Here is a 20585-nt window from a genome sequence, read left to right on the forward strand (position 1 = left end):
TTCATTCTTCAACAAATATTTATAAAGTCCCTAGCAGTGCATAGGTGGTGAAGTGGATAGAGCTGACCAAGTACAGAGTCAGGAAGTGTTGAGTTCAAATTTGGACTCAGAACTTTACTAGCTATGTGAGCCTGGGCAAGTCACTTTACCCTGTTTGCCTCAGTTTCCACAGCTGTTAAATGGGGATAATAATAGCACCTACCTCTTAGGGTTGTTGTGTCGATCAAATGGGATTATAACTGGAAAGTGCCTAGCACAGTGCCTGGAACATAAGGACTATATAAATATTAGCTATTATTATTAGTAAAGAAGTGCAAATTGATGCAAAAGATGACTTGCTTCTGGACTTCAAAGAGTTTACAACTGTGCAGGGGAAATAAAACGTGAACAGATAAGTATGAATGATAATGCAAATATGAATAATTCCTATTTATACTGGGCTTCAAGGTTTACAAAAACCCTTCTTTATATCAGTCTTGTGAGCTATTATCCCAATTTTTCAAATCATGAAATGGAGGAGTGACTCCTCATATAGCCACTCAAATCTAGAGGGTTTTTTCTGACTTTACCAGAGTCCACACCAGTACAACACACAAAGGTGAACTGGGAAGTTCCATAAATGTAGAAACAAATATCCAGGGGGCATGAGAGCATTTCCAGGTAGGAGGAAGGAGGAAAAGTCTTCCCAGAAGAGACAGAGCTCAGCAAGTAGGTGGATTGGTTGTTGTCCACTGATGGTGGACATTCTTCAACTTGAAAAGGCCATGACCAAATTAAAGGGAGTGTTGGTGAATGATTTTCTGTTTGCAGATGACTGTGCACTCAGAGCAGCCTCCGAAGGCTGTTGAGATGCAACAACGTATGGATCAATTCTCTGCTGCCTGTGCTAATTTTGGCCTAATAATTAAAACCAAGAAAACACGGTTGCTCCATCAGTCACCACCACACCATCCATACTGGAACCAGCAAATGAGACATTTTGAATGCTGTGGATCAGTTCACTTACCTTGATAGCGTACTTTCCAGGGATGTACACACTGACAATGAGGTTGACACACGCATTGTCAGCACATATTAGGTATTTAATAAATGTTTAGTGAATTGAAATAGGCCCCGAAGGATGAGTAGAATGTCTACAGGTGAAGCTAAAGCAATGGAGGGAAAGGTACTGCAGGCAACTGGGCGGTCTGGGGCCAGGCAGGTGAGGGGCTGCTGTGAAATGAAGCCTGGGGCTCACAGGTGGTCAGCGCTGGAGGGGGCTTTGGAGGGATTCTGGTTCAGCGCCCCCTTCTCTCCCCCATTCCTCACAGAGGAGAACAGAAAAGGCCGATTTACTCCAGGTCACACACTAAGTGGTTAGAAGAGCCCAGGCCACTCCTGACCCTCCAAACCACCACGCCCTCTCCCCCCAAACCCAGACTCAGGCTTTCCCCACCAGGGTGCAGCCCTGCCTTCCCGAGGGGCGGGGCTTCGATGCCCCATGCGCTGCGCTGATTGGGCCTCAAGCTTCTCCACACAAAGATAGGGGCGGAGACTGGACGACAGCGGAGCCCGAGGCCCGGGAGAGAAGCTGGGCACCTGGGGCGAAGTCCAGCACCTGGAGCGGGACACTCCCAAGCAGTGGGGGAGGCGTCCTATTGGGCCCCTTCCAAAGGGGACGTCATGAGCGGGCAGGGCTCAGGAGCCCTGACTGGGGTCGCTGGTCAAGTTGAAATCGGGGAGGGAGTAGGGTACAGCAAAGAGAGCGTGGGCTCATGGTTGTCCGCCAGCGAGTCCCAGACTTGCCCCTCACCCTTGCCCTCACCTGGCAACCCTGGGCGAGCTCCCTCGCCTTGGTGGGGCCTTCCCTAGTCTTTGTACTGAGGGCTCTGCCTCCAGCAACGTTAGGGCGTTGGGGTGTTATTATCAGGCAGCACCCACTTTTCTGGTTGGCCTTCTTTTGTCTCTAGAAAGTGCTTGGCTCTTTGCCAACCGTTGGGGGAGAGGTATAGCATCAGTAGTTTGCTGAGATCGTTTATCTGATAGGCAAGTTAGGGGAAGCACTGGGTGACCAAGTTTCCTTCACACACACACACACACACACACACACACACACACACACACACACACACACACACACACACACCCTTTGCTTATTCATTTATTTGTTTTAACATTCATTTTATAAAAATATTGTTACAAATTCCTTCCTCCGGTCCTCTCCTCCCCCACATTTTGAGAAGGCAAGAAATATAATATTACTCATACATGTGAAGTCAAGCAGCACCTATTTACATATTAGTCATGTTGCCAAAAAAAAGCAAGAAACAAGTCTTTAAAAGTATGCTTCAATCCTCGATCAGAGTTCATCAGTTCTCTGGAGGTGGATAGCATTTTTCATTGTGAGTCCTTTGGAATTGTCTTGGATCACTGGATTGATGAGAATAACAGCTGGTCATCCTACAACATTGCTATTTCTCTGTACAATGTTCTCCTGGTTCTGCTCACTTCGTTCTGCATCAGTTCATTTAAGTCTTTCCAGGTTCTTCTGAAACCATCTTGTTCCTCATTTCTTATAGCACAGTAGTATTCCGTCACAATCATATACCACAACTTCTTTAGCCATTCTCCAACTGCTGGGCATTCCCTCAATTTCCTACTCTTTGCCCTGGTGACCAAGTTTTGAGAGTGGAAGTGCCATCTATTCTTAAATCAAGGAACATTCTTTAAGAACTATCTGCTTGGATAATTTCAGGAAAATCGGGAAAGATGTATATGAACTGATGCAAAATGAAGTGAGCAGAACCAGGAGAAGATTGTACATAGTAACAGCAATATTGTAAGAGGAGCAGCTGTGAAAGACTTAGCAATACAATGACCCAAGACAATTCCAAAGGATTCATGATAAAAAATGCTATCTACTTCCAGAGAAAGAACTGATAGAGTCTAAATGTAGATAGAAACAACTACTTTTCACTTTATTTTTTTATTTTTTCTTGATCTTTTACTTTTACAACATGACTAGTATGGAAATATATTTTGAATGATTGCCCATCTCTAAAAAATCAAATTGCTTACCATCTCAGGAAGGGGGAAGGAAAGGGAGGAAGAGAGAGAATTTGTAACTGAAAATTTAAAAAAACCCAAACATTAAAAATTGTTTTCACATATAATTGGGAAGAGAGAGAGAGAGAGAGAGAGAGAGAGAGAGAGAGAGAGAGAGAGAGAGAGAGAGAGAGAGAGAGAGAGAGAGAGCTGTCTGCTTACTCTGTGCCAGGCAATAGGTCAGGTCCAGAACAAACCACCGGTTTATAGATAGGGGTCTGTCACTTCAGGGAAGACCTAAACTGACAAAATCAAATGTGAATGTCTTGTTATTACAACTAGTAACCATTGCCACAACTTCTTTCTCTAGAAAGCCCTGTCCTCACAAGAACCCTAGGAGGGAGGCATGTATCTCTGCAAGTAACATGCTGGGCCATGCTTGCTACCTTCCATCAGGTGCAAAGTCCCATGTGTTCAGAGTGTTCAGAGGCTGGGGAGAGAGGAAAATGTTATCACCTTTCCACAGGATGTGTGTGGGCTTGGAAGAAAGGAGAGAGAGAGAAAAACCAAAATGTTTGTGGGCAGGGTAAAGTTCAACTAATTGCCTATTTACTAACCTAATCTAATATGTAGTTAAGAAAAAAAATTCCACATTGGTAATGTGCAAAAAAGAAAAATGTTTAAGCCTACATAATGAGTCAGGAGGTGGGTAGCAAGTTTCATCATGGTTGGTCTTTGCATTCATCAAAGTTCTTAATTCTTTTAAAGTTGTTTATGTTAATGTTTGTATTTCTAATATTTAAAATATTGTTGTTGTATAAAAAATTGTACAAATAATAATAACAAATATTGTTGTTATTGTACAAATTGTTTTCCTTGTTGTGCTCATTTCACTCTGCATCAATTCATACATTTCTTCCCAGGTTTTTCCAGCATTGTTCCCTTCATCATTTCTTATAACATGAGAGCATTTCATCACGCCATAACTCAACCAGTCATTTCAGGGTTAATGGATACCCCTTCAGTTTCCAGTTCTTTGCCACCATAAAAAAGTTGTTGTAACTTTTTTTGTACATAGGGAGTCCTTTCCTCTTTCTTTGATTTCTTTGATATATAGAACTAATAACTACTATGTGTTTTAGATGAGAGATATTTTACTTTCTGTAGAGTCAAAGACCTGAACAGATAATTTTTGTCTTCCTCCTAAACTTTCAGATAAAATTGCATAAAGCAACCAGTGATCAGTGTCTAATATCAACTTGCTTCCCACACAATATATTAAATTATAACGTTCTTGAGAGCAAAGATCTTATCATTCACGTTTGCATTTTCTTTATCACTGAGAATATGTCTTTGGTCCAAGCCCGTTTTTCCAGCCCTACCTCGCATTACTCCCATATTCTACACTAGCAGGGTCAAACTCAAATGAAAACAGAGCCACTATCTGAACATAAGGATCCTGCCAGCTACATATTGACTTAGTTTTAAAAGGTAACATTATCTGTGTTTTATTGTATTTATTTATTTTGTTAAATATTTCCCAAGTGTGTTTGTCCTTCATTGCCGAAGACCATGCCATAAGAGAAATGATGACATGACTTGCATTTGACTTTGTTTTGAGTGAGGGAGGGCTGTGCAGGTCACCAGCCTCACTTCTCCTCCAGAGCCATTTGAATCCAGTGACCAGATATTCATCAGGATGACTGGAGATGACCCAGGATGAGGCAATTGGGGTTAAGTGACTTGCCCAAGGTCACACAGCTAGTGAGTGTCAAGTGTCTGAGGTGAGATTTGAACTCAGGTTCTCTTGCCTCCTGCACTGGTGCTATATCCACTGCACTGCCTAGCTGCCCATTTGCCAAGTATGTTTTAATCTGATACAGGCTTCACTTGAGAGTATTGTCAGATGCTTGCCACCCATGTTTACCACTTCTGCTCCATACCCCAAGATAGCCAAACAATGGTGAGGATCAAGGAAGAACTAAACATAGGAAGTAACCCTGCATGTGGCTTGGAATGAAACCTAAGATTCTAAGAGATGGAGATGAGACAAGTGCATTAAAGGCATAGGACACAGTTTGTGCAAAGGCACAAAGACAGATTAAATGCTAATTCAGCCAATGGTGGAAAATCCAGTTTGATAGAAAATAGGATGTCTGGCTGGTAGTATTCTATGTTGTGCCTCACTTAGTCTAAGTTTGGTGCATCAGTTTGGAAATGGAACAAAATGAGACATCCAGAGACCATCAATATTTAGCAACAACAATAACAACAAAAGGTTTACTTAACAACGGTATGAAAAGTTGACTTGGTAAGAGTGCAACGTGGGTTCTGATGGGTCAGTTTACCAATCCTTTGCATTTGGAGTGGTGGAACACATGCCAAGGAGGGTAAATTAAGCTGGAGGAGTTATGCTCTTTATGCTCTGTATTTCTCTATTTAGATGACCAGGAGGTTATGCTGACACTTTGAGCCTTTGTCATCTGGTCCAATTAAGTTAGGAAGTCCAATTAAGTCTCACATGCAGTTTCATGAACCTTTAGGTACAAAGGAGGAATTAACCAAATTAGCCTTTCCTAAAGTTCTGCTTTAGGAAATCAAGACTTACCAAGCCTTCCCCTTCCTCCTTCAGAGCATACTCTGGTATGCTTTCATTCCTATCTATTTACTCTTTCGTGATGAAAATCCTCTTGATTGGCTGCTGAACTAGAAAGGAACACACATACAAAAGATCTGAACAGACAGACTTTGTCTTTGTGCCTCCCAGACAGCAGAGGGGGAGGGGATTCTAAGGAACCTTACTACTTACTACTAAGGAACCTTATCTCCACATCTTGCTGCCTTTCACATCCCTATTATTTATTTATTCTTTCCTATTCTTAGGTGAATGAGTACTGGAAGCAATATGAGCCACACTGCAACTTTGTGAACTTCAAAAGCTCACAGGCACCATCAAAGGTACAGCAAAACTTCTTTGATGGAACCTGCCAGTAGCTACAGTAGCTAAGTCTAGTGAAAAGCAAGTCAGCCATGAGGAGTCAGCTGTTGGATGACTTGGTCACCGATTCTGTTTGCAGGATCCTTTGATCACTCCTCTGATTTTTAGAAGCTGAGAAAGTGTTAATCTGGTCTGAGTCATCCCAAATATTTATTCTCACAAGATCAGGAAAGAATAAACAAACTAACAAACAAAAAGGGTAGATACATGTGTTTGTGGACACATGGTGACTAGGCTGGGAGATAAGGTGGCCAAAGTAGATGAATCCACCATATTAACTGCCCCTACCTTCTAGCATCTAAGTAGGAAAGCCATTTCCGGCTCATTCGATCATAAGTTTAGCACTGGGTGTTATATTTCCAATGGACTGTTCTTGTCAGCTCTTTGTGCTTCCCCTTTCCTCTACGATTTCTGTCTGTCCTTTATGCAATGGTTTATTCTATGACTAGATTTTTTAAAAATCAGTTTGCTAACGATTGTATAATATTATTTGGGTAATATAAGTGGAAGTTTGGAATAATTTGGTAGAGAAGTCCAACACCCATTTTAGAGCCAGGCACCGGATGGGGAAGTAACTGAACAATGGACTCCCCCTTGAGATCTCCAAATCTTGATGGAGTTGCCTGTGAAGGTTTCTAAGCCAGTTCAAGATGATATATAGGAGAAATATATAGCAATGAGAGAGAGCAAATGTAATCTGACATTTATAATCTGAAACCATATCTTTCTATTAGACTATTGTCATTTGCAAGCCAGAAGCCTTGGATGAAGGGAGAGAATAGATTCTCCTTGGGCTGCATGGGCTCTCCGGGGCATTTCATGTTCCATGTGGGGAGCTGCCCTCTCTAAACCTTCCATCTATGTTACCTATGTTACCACAGAAACTCTGTTACATGTATACTACATGCGAGACATAATCCTATTACAATGTTATTATTTCTTTTCCCTTTCACTTAGTAATAGGAAAGGGTTATATTCAAGATCTAAAAGTATCATCATTGTGAGTATCTGGTTTGAGTAAATAGAAACACATTTGTTGGAGTTTAAAAGCTACTATAACTGAGGGGATGTATTATCTCAAGACAGAGTGATAATCATTTATTATCAGTTTTGGACTTTAGTAAGTGCCAGCGCCTGAATTAATCAATCAGAAGAAGATCCTCTTTGTTCTCTAAGTAAACTCAGAGAATACCTCTTTCTATGTCAACAAGGCCAGATGGAGCTGACTTAAGAGTATTTTTCCTCAATTTAAGGATATGATCCTTAACCTGAGACACTATCTTGAATAATGGGACTTCTTCTGTATCTTAATATTTTATGAACATATACTATGTTATGGCATGTTAATGGTAAAAAGTAAAAAAATACAGATATCCTGGGTCATAATTTCAATTGACACTTTGTCAACTCTCTTATCTTACTGTATTTACAACTTATTCAATTAAGAAAATTCCTTTCTCATGGTATAGATAAACACATATAAAGACCATAAATCTGAGGGACACAAATATCCTGGGATTGTCCTAAAACAGACTTGAGGCTGGGTCACTCGTGTCAGACAGTCAAAATTTACATTTTGGCTTCTTGTACAAGTTCCCCAACTTAGACTAGCTTAAACAGAATAAACTATATGGATTAACATAACCCCTGGCCTGTTTACCTTCTTTAACCAAATTTTCAGGTCGACAAGAGTTACTCCTAATATCCCCAAGAGAATTTTAATGTAACCAAAAAACATGGTGTTCCTTCTCTGGGAACCTAGACTTGATAGTGTGGGAGCAGGTTAGAATGATCAAGTAAACCCAGAGAGTGAGCTGGTGTCCATACTTCCTCTGTGAGAGATATGAGGTGCTATAGTGTGGGTGGTCACCCCAAGTATCATTATATAAAGAATGAGGATCTCTATAGATGCCTGAGGCAAAGTGAAAGTGTGGGCTATGGAAGATTTCAATCTGATGAACAGGAAAGATACATGGGTGTATAGACTGAAGTCACCAAGCATGAGAGTAGGAATCAGGGCACAAAGGAAGGCTAGCAATCAGCTACAAAACTCCTTAAGAAAGAAGAGAGGTCAATGTGGGGAATGATAGGAACTGGAAGGATCTAGAATCCTTAACACTGAGGAGTGGAATGAACCTCAAAGAGGGTGCTGAATGATGCCAGAGGGAGGCAATGAGGAATAAGGAGTTGGGGGGGAGGTTGCTATTCTCCAATTTTTCTGGGTGTCATGGTGGGTTCTCCCTGGAAACCCTGAGACATACTCTATGCAGTTACTAAAACTTGCTAAGACTTTCCAGCAGGGGTTGTCCTATCTCTCATAGCCAGATGAAAGACGTTTTCTGAATGCTGCTACCTGACATATCTATTTCTTCTTTATCTTTCTTTCTATCTCCCTCTCTCCTACCCCTGCTTTCCATCCCTCATTTCTTCTCTCTGTCTCTTCATTTCTCCCACCCTTTCTTCCCATTATTCATGGCTAGACTCCTGCCCTCTTTCCTCCCCCCATAGTTTTCACTCTTTATTCATCTCTATTTCTCCCCATCTCTTATTCTCTACCTTTCTAACTTTCTACCTCCTGTTTCTCTGTCTCTCCATCTGTTTCTATCTGACCAGTCTCTAGCTTTCCTCTTTTCCACCCAATCTTTATATTTCTGTTTTTTCCACCTTTAATACATTTCTCCCTTATCTATCTCTCTCCATTTGTCTTCTCTTATCTTTCTCCTTTTTCAATTTCTTTCTCCCTCCATATCTTTAGCCCCATCTGTCTCTCCTTGCCACTGTATTTCTCATCCTTTCCCTTTCATTCTTTCTTCCTCCTCCAATCTCTCCCTACCCTATTTAGTTCTTACTTACCCATCTCTCTCTCTATCTTACTACTTTCCCCATCATTCTCCCTCTCATTGTCTCTCCTTCCATCTCCTGCTTTTGCTCCTTTTTCTCTTTTCCCTCCCCCCTTTACTTGGGCACCAATTTGAGACAACAGGGGAAGAAGTGACTCATCTGAGATAAGTCTTGTTTCTCACATTTCTACTAGACTTCCTGCCTGTAGGTGTGAATTCAGAGTCGTGAGAACGTAATTGACTGACAGAGCAGAAGCCCTGAGAGAGAACTCCAAACAGCACTAGAAAGAAAAACAATGACAGATTCAGCGGATTACAAAGAGATATATATATATATGTATATGTATGTGTATATTTATAAGTATGTGTATGTGTATATGTATAGGTATATGTATATGTATATATAATTTGTATCTTCCAAGGTTGTGAAATACAAATATTATTTACGTCTAATTTACACATAAAGAAACTGAAGCTAAGAAACTGCTGTAATTCACCTACTGTCATATGCACAAGCCAGTAAGTAGCAGTCAAAACTGAAAGTCACTTTTTCTGACTCTTGACCCAGGCTTCTGTCTTGCATTGAAAAAAACCCAAAAAACAGTGGCAGAGCAAAGCTTGTATATACCCCACAGTATCTATTTTTTCCTTTTTTTTTTTTAATATTGGGAGAACCAGTATCATGGCAGCAAAGATTTAGGTCTAAAGGAGATCTCTGAGATCATCTAACCTAATCCTGTCATTTACAGAGAAGGAAATAGAACCCCAAAGAGGTTGTGATTTTCCAAAGTCATCTATTCTAGGGAGTAGAAGAACTGGGATTTTAACTCTGAGGCCTAGACTCCAAATATAAGCTTTCCCCACCACTCCATGCTGCTGGAATGCCAAATGTGGAGTCCTGGGACCAGAGTTCAAATCCTGCTTCCACTACTTATGGTGTGACCTTAGTTACTTAACCTCTCTGGGGCTCAGTTTTGTCATCTGTAAAAGGAGGGAGTGGAAAACCTTCCAATTGTTATTCTGTGCTCTCTCTTGACCAGCTTTCCTTAAAATGAGACTTAGTCCAGAACTTTAAGGACTGAGTGACAGACAAATTCTTTGATAGAAAGAACTCAAGATAGTGGTTCTGCTGATCAGCCCTGAGAAAATGTCTAGAGTTTTATCTCATTTATTTTGTTGGGAGTGGCAAGGCAGGAAGGATGGAAGACTCAAGATCCCATCAGCCATCAGCCTTTGATAAGGTGAGCAGCCAGTTTGAGATAGCTTGAGACAGATGGAGAAAAGGTAAGAGAAAGAATAATGGGGAAATACAAAGGACTTAGAGCCACAGAGGACTGGAGGGAGCTTCAGGTAGTCAATCTTGACATTCATTCGTTCATTCATTTATTCAGCAAACATTTAATAAACACCTTTCTTGGCTTCTGTAATCCTGCTTTCTTTTGGACCTAGTCTTATCTGTCAGACCTGTCTGACTAAAGTCTCTTTGGGTGTTTTTCTTTCCTGCCCCTTACCTGTCCCATTTGTCCTCTTCTATTTTCTTTCTACACTCATTGGTGATATTATATGTTTCCATGGATTCAGTCTTAGGTGGATGACTCCCAAATGTACATACTCAACCCAAATCTCTCTTCTGAAACCTAGTGCCACTTCAGTTACCTGCTGGACCCTGACAGAGAGGAATGGGATCTCTTGGGAAGGTTATACCCCTGAGCAGAAGTCTGAAAACTGTGGGTCTGATAGGAGGCCAAACTGAAAGCAAGGAAGTATATTAGCATACTAAGAACACTGCTTTTAGCAGCTTCAAGTTCACAGGGACACAGACTGAATTTGGATACTTTTCAGTCTGGGTTAAAGTACACAACTAATCAGCAGTATTGTGCGGCAGTTTAGGATAGATAAAGAATACCTTTCTACTGGAAAGGGAAGGGGAAAAAAAGGGGAATCATTCAAGGGAGAAAAGGAGGACTTCTGGAGGAATATTTGTCAAGCAGCTGGCAGTTTGTTATCAGAATGAGAAGACATTCCCTGTTCAAGGGCAGGAGCATTTTTACAATTGGGAAATAGGACCTTTTAGACAAAGCTGAAGATTCGAGATAACCATATAGAGCAGACTGCAGGTGTCTCCTATCCAAGTACAACAAGCAACTGTTATAACATTGGATCAGACCATCCAATTTTGCTATGTCCTTGCACAGCTTATTACTTTATATACTCCTTCAATAGTGGTTGGAGACTTTCTATTATTGGGCCATCAGATGGTTGGAGAGGGAGATCCCTACAATATTGGTCTGCCAAAATGCTAAAAAATGATTGCAGTTCCTGTTTCTGACACACACATGCAACTTCTCTACCTGGATTTCCTTCAGCTACCCAAACTTAGCATCCTCCATCCCATAAACTTCCTTACTTCTGTCCAAGATACCACTATCCACCCTGACACTTAGGTTTATAACCTCAGTGTCTTCCCTCTTCCTCATCCCCATATCTAATCAGTTACCAAGTCCCATCTATTATCTTCCATTGGCCTCTATGACATCTTTTCCATCTATTCCCTTTTCTTCATTCATCCTACTTTAGGCCAGTTACCTCCTGTCTAGACTATTGTAATAACCTCCTAACTGGTCTCCCTATTCTTCCTTCTCTCTCTAATTCTTCTCAAAGACCTTCAATGGTTCCCAATTGCTATAAGACAAATAACAATCCCTGACTATGGTAATTAAGGCCTTCTATAACCTGATTTACCTTAGATGCTTAATAAATATTTATTGGTTAGAGTAAACCTATCCTTCCAACTTTATTTCATATTATTCCCTTGCATAGACTCTTTGCTACAGCCAGACTAGACTATGACTTGTTCCCTGAACTTGACATTTCCTTTCCTAAATCTATGTTTCTCGTGACTGGAACTCACTTCTTCTTTATCTTAGTTTCTGTTTTGTTGTTTTTTTTTAATCTTCCTTTAAGGTTCAGCTTGGGTTTTATCTATTCCTCAAAGACTTCTCTATCCCTCAAATTACCTTCTATTTACTTACCCATGTAAATGCTATGGAATATTAACATGATTTAATAGAAAGAACCCCTGAATCAGGAAAATCTATGTTCAGATCTCATCTTTGGTACATATTGACTCTGTGAGAAGCAACATGGAATAGGCTGAACTTAGATGCAGAAAGATCTGGGTTCGGCTCCTACCTTAGATGCTTACTACCTCTGTGACCCTGGGGGAATCACTTAGTCTCTTGTGCCTCAGTTTCCTCATCTGTAAAATGAGAGGTCTGGACTCATAGGCTTTCCATTTCCCCAGTCCCTGTCTCTCCAGGGAGTTTCACTACCAAACTTTCTTGGAAGCAAGAAGTCCTGAGAAGCTAGAACAGATTTTATGGAAAGATAATGCAGTGAAAAGAACCACAGGGTGGGACTCAGGAGCCCAGGATACTGGGCCACTAACTCCTCTAGGAAGGTCTGAGGAACCTCCTCTATAAAGTAGTTGTTGGATCATATGGTTCCCAAAGGCCCCTCCCAGGGCTAATGTTGTAGGTTACTAGCACAGGGTATTGAGACTTACATGACTTAGTAGTTATCTTAGAGTGATTTTTGACTTTTGACTAAATGACTCCATCATCCCTCTCCCATGCCTGTAGCCCATCAGTTTCCAAGTCTTGTCAATTCTACCTCCAAACACATCCTTCCAATCTGTCCCTTTCTCTAAACTCACCCAGTCACTTTTTAGTTCAAGCCCTCATCCTCTCTTAGCTGGACCACTGACTAGCATCCTAATTAATTAGTCTTCCTGCCCCTAGGGTCTTCTTTCTCTAGGCCACCGCCATCTAACTGCCTAAATGATATTCCTAAAGCCCAGTTCTGACCCTGAAGCCTCAATTGCTTTTTATTGCCTCCTCAATTCCAGACTCATCTGGCGTTCAAAGCTTTATATGATCCAGAGCCAAGTCATCTTTCTGGAGTGAATTCATGTTACTTCTCTTAATTATAGCCATTCACTACAACAAATGGAATGAGGACTTTCTGAATTCAGGAAATGTTTTAAAAAGTAAGAGACCTGATTTGTTTCTCCTACCCATTATAATTTCTCTATTTGGCAGGAAATGCCTCTCTAAATGAGTGATTATGTATTAACCAAAGTATCTGCTCTTGGAAGGGGAAAAGGAAGCCCATACATAACATGTACTTGTCCAAAAGACATGTACTGGAGACAACTATTCATAGCCAGTGGGGAGTGGGAAGGATGGATTTCTAAATCTGTGTCCAGACTGGAACATCGGTTTTGAAGTTTTCCACTATGGGGTGGTCTGGCAGCTTGAGAAATGTTTTACCAGGCATTCCTTTCTGTGTAAGAAAATTCTTATCTCTTGTGTGTGTTAGAGACATCTCCTGCTTTTAAGAAGGTTCCTGGAGGGTGATTGGTGGGGAGCATGATGTTATCTGCTATTTCTGCTTCCAGACATCCTTTAGGATCTCTGAGCATAGCAGTTGGTTGAAGGACAATACAGGCCTGGAATATTTCCTGATTTACCCAAGGTACAAAATGATATGGAGAGGGGACAAAGAGAAGGTGATTGGATCACAGTTTGCAGGAAAGGAGTAGTGTAAAACAAGGCTGGAAGGAATTTCAGGCCAGGTCTTATAAGGCTTTAAAAGCTAAAGAGAAGTGTTTGCTTTTTATCCTCAAGCCAAAAGGAAGCCCCTGGCCTGACAAGGCAAGATCTGTACCTAAGCAAAATCACTGGTAGTAGTATGGAGTATAGACTCTAGTGGAGAGACTTGAAGCAGAGGTGAGAAGGGCCTCAAGTAAGGTTCATTGAGCAGAGAGAAGGGGTCATATTTGAGAGATGTAGAAGGAGAAATAGCAAGATATGACAACTGACTAGACATAGGGGTAAGGGAGAATGAGGTGTCAGAGATAACAAGGGAGACTTGAAGAACAGCAGTGCCTCCACCCTCAAAGGAATACATCCAAATGATCTCTGACCCTCTAAAAATGCTCTGTCATTATTAGAGAAATATTAAAATAAAAGCAATTTCGAGTTTCTACCTCATAAACAACAAGGGCCAAAACAGTAAATGATGTATATTGAGGGGAAAAGGCAAACTAAACCACTTCATGAACTTTTACAGCAGTTATGGAGAGCAGTTTGGAATTATACACAATCATTCATATATATATGCATGTATATATGTATACATATGTATATATATGTATGTATGTATGTATACACACACACATAAGGTTTCCAATCTCAATTCAAGTGCCAGTTTGTATAGGCTTTTCCCCATCCTCCCAGTGGTTAATGCCCTCCCCCCTCCACAATTAATTTGTATTTACAGTGCTGTGCATACATTATATATAAATGTACATCATATATTTGTATAAATGCATATTTATGTAACATACTTTAGGTATAAATATATTTATATATAACATATTATATGTACTATTTATGTAACATACTTTATGTATGAATATATTGATTTATACATATATATTATGTATAATTATATATATTATAATATATAATATAATAATAACATATAATATAATATAATATATATTATACATATACATGCATATATGTATATATTTATACATAAAATGTTTCCATACATAGATCATATATTTCTATTATACAGAAATATCTTACGTACATTTCTATATAAATAATGTAATACATTACATACATGTATAAGCATGTAGCACATTACATGTGTTTACATGTTCGGACGATCTTGACATATGTGTGTACGCAGACAACCAGCCTGCATTCACGTGCCTACTACAACCCCACTGGATTCTGGGAGCATGGCTGCAGCCCCTGGCCTCCCAGGGCTCGCCTTCTTCCAGCCCAATGGGGACCAGGGGAGGGGGGCAGTGGCACGGCTGTCTGCTTCCAGGTGCGTTCCTCGCACTCGCAGGGTACGCAGCAGAAGCTTAATAAATGCTGGTTGAACGGTGGAGCTCAGGAACCCTTCCAGGGTGCATGTTTCTTGTCGCCATCTGGTGGCCAATCGAGGACACGCCAGCCCTGGCCCAGTTTTCCAGCTACGGCCTTTTGCGCTTGCGCCCTAGTTCCTGTGTCCCCCGCCTTTCCTTGTTTATCCCTTGGCGGATCGGACCCTAAGGTTTAACGAACGGGCCCTTTAAGAGCTCTCGCTCTAGGGAGCCCACGCCCAGCCCACCTTACCTTAGGCCCCGCCTCAGGAGTCCGAGCGCGAGGCTCTCTGATTGGTCCATGTGTGGGCCCGGGAGAAAACATAAGGTACGTTATTGGCTCCTTCTCAGGACCTGTCCCGCCTCCTCCCCGCTCTCTGCGGCCTGACTTCTCGACTGCGCCTGCGTAAAGGGAGAACGCGCCGCGGGGGCCGGAGCCCGGGAAAACGGGAGAGGGGGAGGGGCCGGGCCGGGCCGGGCGGCTTCACGTGGCTTCGGAGTGAGTGGGGCCTCTGCAGCACCATGCCGGGGGGCAGCGGCCCCGAGGGCGCGGCGGCGGCGGGAGCGGCGGCGGCGGCGGCGGGGCACGATACCCCATTCAGCTTCAGCCCCGAGCCCACGCTGGAGGACATGTGAGATGCGGGCCCCGCTCCTCCTCTCCTTAGTCGGGGATGCTGCCCACCCCATGGGGCAAGATGGCGGGGAGGGGGGCCCTGAGGAGCCCGAGGCCTCCTGCCAGCCCGCAGTGCCCTGCCCGCTGGAGAAAGCCCAGATTCCGATTATTTCGGTGTTAGTATTAGCAGCTCCCAGGTGAGGAAACACCCTCCACCAGTACAGGTCAGCACCGCCTCCGCAGCGGCCAGCCCCAGGGGTTAAGTGACTTGCCCAGGGTCACCCAGCCGGGGGACTCGAACCTGTCTGTCCTGGCGCTTCGCGTGCACAAAACCAGATGACAAAACTCGGGCTGGCACAGGCGCCGATGTCTGCCCCGGGCCCCGGCTCGTTAAGCGCTGGCCTGGGAGGGGGGGAGCCGTGAGAGAGATGGGGCGCCCGCCTGACGCCCCCCGCGCCGGGCCCTGTGAGGCCCCGGTGCAGGGTACGTGGGAGCGACGGTGACGATGGCGAAGGGGGCTTCGTGAACTTCAGCTCCTTTTGCTAAGTGCCCGGAGCCTCAGTTTCCCCATCTGTAAAGTGGGCGTGGTGATCCCCCAAGAGGGAGCCCCTAGTGGACCGCTCGTGGCGGGGGTTCGGTCACTTCCGATTCTCCTGACCCCGTCTGGGGTTTTCCTGGCAAAGACACTGGCATGCTTTGCCACTTCCTTCCCCAGCTCGTTTGACAGATGAGGAAACTGAGGCAGACAGGGTGAAGTGACTTGCCCAGGGTCACACAGCTAGCACATGTCCGAGACTTGGATCTGAACTCAGGAAGATGAGTCTTTCTGACTCCAGGCCTGGTGGAGGACACCACCTACTTTCCTGGCCTCAGTTTACCCCTCTGTAAAATGAGGGGTTTGTAATAAATTCTCATTTAACATCCCTCTCAGTTCTGACAGTTAGTTCTTGCTGCAGGGCTGGCCCTTCTTCCGACCTAGTCTTTGCCTCTCCTACCCCTTCCCCTTCTTTCTCCCCTATAGCCGTCGCCTCCAGACAGAGTTTGCAGCCGAACGAGACTGGGACCAGTTTCATAAACCTCGGAACCTCCTCCTGGCCCTCGTTGGGGAAGTGGGAGAGCTGGCAGAGCTCTTGTGAGTAACGGGAATGGCATAGGGATTGGGACAGGTGGGGAAGAAGGGATGCACTGGGTCCTTCCTATCTTCCCTTTCCACCTTGGCATCACCTGCTCTGTTGGGATGCTGGTACTGGATTAATCTGTGAGTTTTTATCTTTGCACGGTGGTGCAGTGGGGTATGTAAAGACTGACAAGGCATAGGCCATGCCCTTAAAGGTTTACAATCTAGTAGGGAGAATGAATCAAATATATGTAATAAAATGCTGTCTACCATCAGAGAGAGAACGGATCAACTCTGAATACAGAATGGAGCATACTTTTTTACTTTCTTTATTTTTCTCCCCTTTTTTTGGACATATGTTTTCTTTTGCAACATGGCTAATGTGGAGGCATGTTTTACATAACTTCATATGTAGAATTACTATCAAATGGCTTGCCTTCTCAAAAGGGGGAGAATTGGGAGAGAGAATTTGGAACTCAAAATTTTTTTAAAAAGCATGTTAAATTTTTCTTACATTTAGTTGGGAAATATTTAATGAAAATATAAGGCAGAATTTGATAAGAGCATAGGAGAGGTACAAAGTCCTGTGAGCCAAGGAAGTTTGAGGGATTTTCTTGGCAAAGATTTTTGAGGAGGTAAAGAGCATTCCTGGCTTCCTAGGTGGCATTTGAGCTGAGCCTAGAAAGATGAATGGGTAGGATTTTGCTAGGTGCAAATGATGGGGGTAGGTAGGACCCCAAATGCTAATAGCATAAGTAAAGGCAGGAAATAATGAGGTGTGTGATAATAATAGCAACTGTCCAATATGACTGAAGAGAAAGTAAAGGAAATTAATAGAAAATAAAGCTTGAAAAGGAGTACAGGGCCATGTCATGGAGCGATAAAGAGTCTTGCTTGCCAGGCTAAGGATTTTGCTCAGAGCCACTAAAGGCGGTCATTAGACCTGTGCATTAGGAAATTACTTCAGTGATGGAAAGAAGGATGCATTTAGAAAGAGGAAGAGCCAGGAGAAAGGGAGACCAGTTACAATATTATAGTAGTCCAGGCAAGAGGTGTGACAAAGGCTTAAGGTGGGATGGCCTAGGGAGGGAGGGAATGGGTGGATGCTAAAGATATTTCAGAAACAGAATGGACAGAACTTAAGAGGCTCATTGTGGAAGGTAAGGGAGAGGAAGGTGTTAAAAGATGAATGAGGAAGTCTTCAAAGACTTGGGAATTTTGAACGGCCATAGTTCTAGAGCAGAGGTAGCAATTGTGGCAGTCTGAACCAGATTAAAATGTAATTGGGAAATATTTAACAAATTAAACCTATAACAGAACATAGATAATTAACATGTGTAATAGGTAATATAATACACTGTGTAATAGTACAATAATTAATTTCTAAGTCAGTGTATAACATACAGGGGTCCTTTGGTTTAGGTGACTTGTTTCTCTTTGAGTTTGACTCCATGCTTTTGGAGGACTCATAATGAAACTTGCCACCGACGTCCTGATAAAGAGATAATGAATTCCAAATGAAGAATGATACATTTTTTGGACAAGGTCAATGCAGGAACTTCTTTTTGCTTGACTGTGCATTTATAGCAGTTTTGTGTGTGTGTGTCTGTGTCTGTCTGTTGCTTTCTCAGTGGGGTGGGGGAATGTGAGAGATTGCATCTTCATTTGAAAATAAAGTAAAATTTAATTAAAAAGACTATGGTTTCAAGTCTGCGTCAGAGGGCTGTTTTGGGGAAAAGGAAAAACTCAGTTTGGGATGGGACTGCCCTGAACATCAGACTCACTAGATAGAGAGAGCAGGGCCTGGTGCTTAGGTAGTGGATTTATGGTTAGGAGCCATTCAAAGAGGCAGAGGGTGAGGCTGCAGTTGTGGGTGCTTGGACTTGGGTGCCTAGCCAAAGCCCAGTACTAACACCTGTCTCCATGTCTGTCTGTCTGGTCTTCCCCTCAGTCAGTGGAAGCCTGATGGTGGGCCTGGTCCTCTCTCCTGGTCAGAAGCAGAACGAGGGGCGTTAGGGGAGGAGCTGAGTGATGTCCTCATCTACCTGGTAGCCCTGGCATCACGATGCCACATCGATTTGCCACAGGCTGTGCTGGCCAAGATGGAGACCAACCGGCGCCACTACCCAGTCCACCTGGCTCGAGGTTCTTCCTGCAAGTACACGGAATTACCTCATGAAGACATCCCAAAGGCCGAGAGCCTTGGCCACACACCAGAAGCCACAGAATGTGCACCTGTCTCTAGGGTAGCGGAGGGCACTAACTAAACAGGACCTGTGGGCCAGGGATGGGAGTGTGGGCCTGGACAGGAGCTGGAATTCATGGGACTGACTCCAGCAATGCTGACAAGGGACAACCTGGAACGGGATCCCACGGGGAGAACAGGGACACAAAAGCCTTCTCAAATCCTCCTTTAGTTGTGTTACTAGATCCTAGAAATGCAAGCTTCCTCCACCTTCCTAAATCCTACTAGAAGAGGTAGGGCTGGGATACATAAATGGAGGCAGTCCGTCTCAGATTATCATTTTTTTCCTTTAATAAAACGGTTTGGGATGAAGCGATTCTTTGCTGTTAACTTGGATGGGGAGGGGGAGAGAGGTATGACCAAGGGAGAAAAGGAACTTTTCTTACATAGTGGCGGGGAGGGCTGTTTCTAAGACTGGTAGAGAGAGCCATAGGTCTATAGGACCTCTAAAGTACTTCGTGAGCTTGGACAAGTCAGTTTTGGAGTATCATTATCTCTAAAAGGAAAGAATTGAACTGGATGATCTCTGGGTCAAATAGATTACATTTGCTTCCTAAAATACTTGTGAGGGAGATGGGATAGGTACCCTTTTCATTTGACAGATGAGGAAAGGGCTCATCTGCCCTAAGGCCAGAGAGGTGACTTGCCTAAGGTCACACAGCTAATTTTTGGTAGTCTAAGAACACAAGGGCTTCTTGGACAGCACTGGTCCTCTGAATCCCATTGTTCCTGGAGCCTGAATGGTAGCTGAGTCGTAGAATCAGCCTCCCTTACTCAATAAACATAGATGGCTCCCTGGGAGCAGCTAGGTGGTGCAGTGGGTAGAGCACCAGTGCAGGAGTCAGGAGGACCCGAGTTCAGATCTCACCTCAGACACTTGCCACTCACTAGCTGTGTGACCTTGGGCAAGTCACTTAACCCCAATTGCCTCATCCTGGGTCATCTCCAGTCATCCTGATGAATATCTGGTCACTGGATTCAGATGGCTCTGGAGGAGAAGTGAGGCTGGTGACCTGCACAGCCCTCCCTGACTCAAAGTCAAGTGCAAGTCATGTCATCATTTCTCTGATGGCATGGTCTTTGGCAAAGAAGGACACACAAACACTTTGCATGTATTTGCTTGCATGTTGTCTCCCCCATCAGATTGTGGGCTCCTTTTGGGCAGTACCTGGCACACCGTAGGTACTTAATAAATGTTGACTGATCCATTGATAGTGGAGGGAGTATAGAAGATCTCTCCTTGGAGTCCCAAGACTCATCTGGGTCCATTACTGATGGCAGACCATACTTGGGAGAGGTGAGGCCTTGAGGCTTAATTAGCTTTTTTAAATAGATTGCTTCTGCTGACAGCTGTGTGGCCCTTAAATTTTTCCAGCAATCTGAAAGCTTGAAAGAATGACATCATGGCATAGTGGTGTGTTTACTTTGTACATTTACAAGTGTTATTTCCCTGATAAAATGCAAGTTCTTGAGGACAGGGATTTGCATTTTTTCTTATCATATTTCCTATCACCTGCCACGTAAGTAGTAAATGTTTGTTTTGTGAAAGAGCACAGAGCTTATAGTCAGCACACTTGGATTTGAGGTCCCACTTATTTTCAGCTTAATAAGCAGGCAGGTCACCTTACCTCTAGGTTGCTGTAAAACCTGGGGATTCTAGTTCCTGTGCTGTGCTTCCCCAGGTAGTATAGAAAATGCTTTGTAAACTGCAAAACAGTAAAGAACTAAAAGCTCTAGTTAAATCCAGAGGGGGGAGATTTAACTTGCCTAGGGGCCCTCTGGGCAAGTGCTTTTTCAGTTCAGG

The 20585-nt window shown here is 43.2% G+C and overlaps 1 protein-coding gene across 1 annotated transcript; it reads left to right on the top strand.

Moving 5' to 3' along the window:
• Positions 1-15184: 15184 nt before the first annotated feature.
• DCTPP1 (dCTP pyrophosphatase 1) lies at positions 15185-19093 on the top strand. Its single transcript, XM_072597600.1, has 3 exons — positions 15185-15438; positions 16441-16551; positions 18488-19093. Exons 1-3 carry the CDS (start codon positions 15329-15331, stop codon positions 18801-18803), a joined length of 537 nt encoding a protein of 178 aa, XP_072453701.1. The 5' UTR covers positions 15185-15328; the 3' UTR covers positions 18804-19093.
• The last annotated feature ends 1492 nt before the right edge of the window (positions 19094-20585 follow it).

Source organism: Notamacropus eugenii, chromosome 3 (genome assembly GCF_028372415.1).
Source record: "Notamacropus eugenii isolate mMacEug1 chromosome 3, mMacEug1.pri_v2, whole genome shotgun sequence".
Classification (NCBI taxonomy): Eukaryota; Metazoa; Chordata; class Mammalia; order Diprotodontia; family Macropodidae; genus Notamacropus; species Notamacropus eugenii.

Bases quoted from the DNA above. Each gene is read 5' to 3' on its own strand.
- DCTPP1 (XM_072597600.1), top strand. From the start codon at position 15,329: ATGCCGGGGGGCAGCGGCCCCGAGGGCGCGGCGGCGGCGGGAGCGGCG. The intron at 15,439-16,440 runs GTGAGATGCGGG...TCTCCCCTATAG, and splicing joins GAGCCCACGCTGGAGGACAT to CCGTCGCCTCCAGACAGAGT. The intron at 16,552-18,487 runs GTGAGTAACGGG...TCTTCCCCTCAG, and splicing joins GGAGAGCTGGCAGAGCTCTT to TCAGTGGAAGCCTGATGGTG.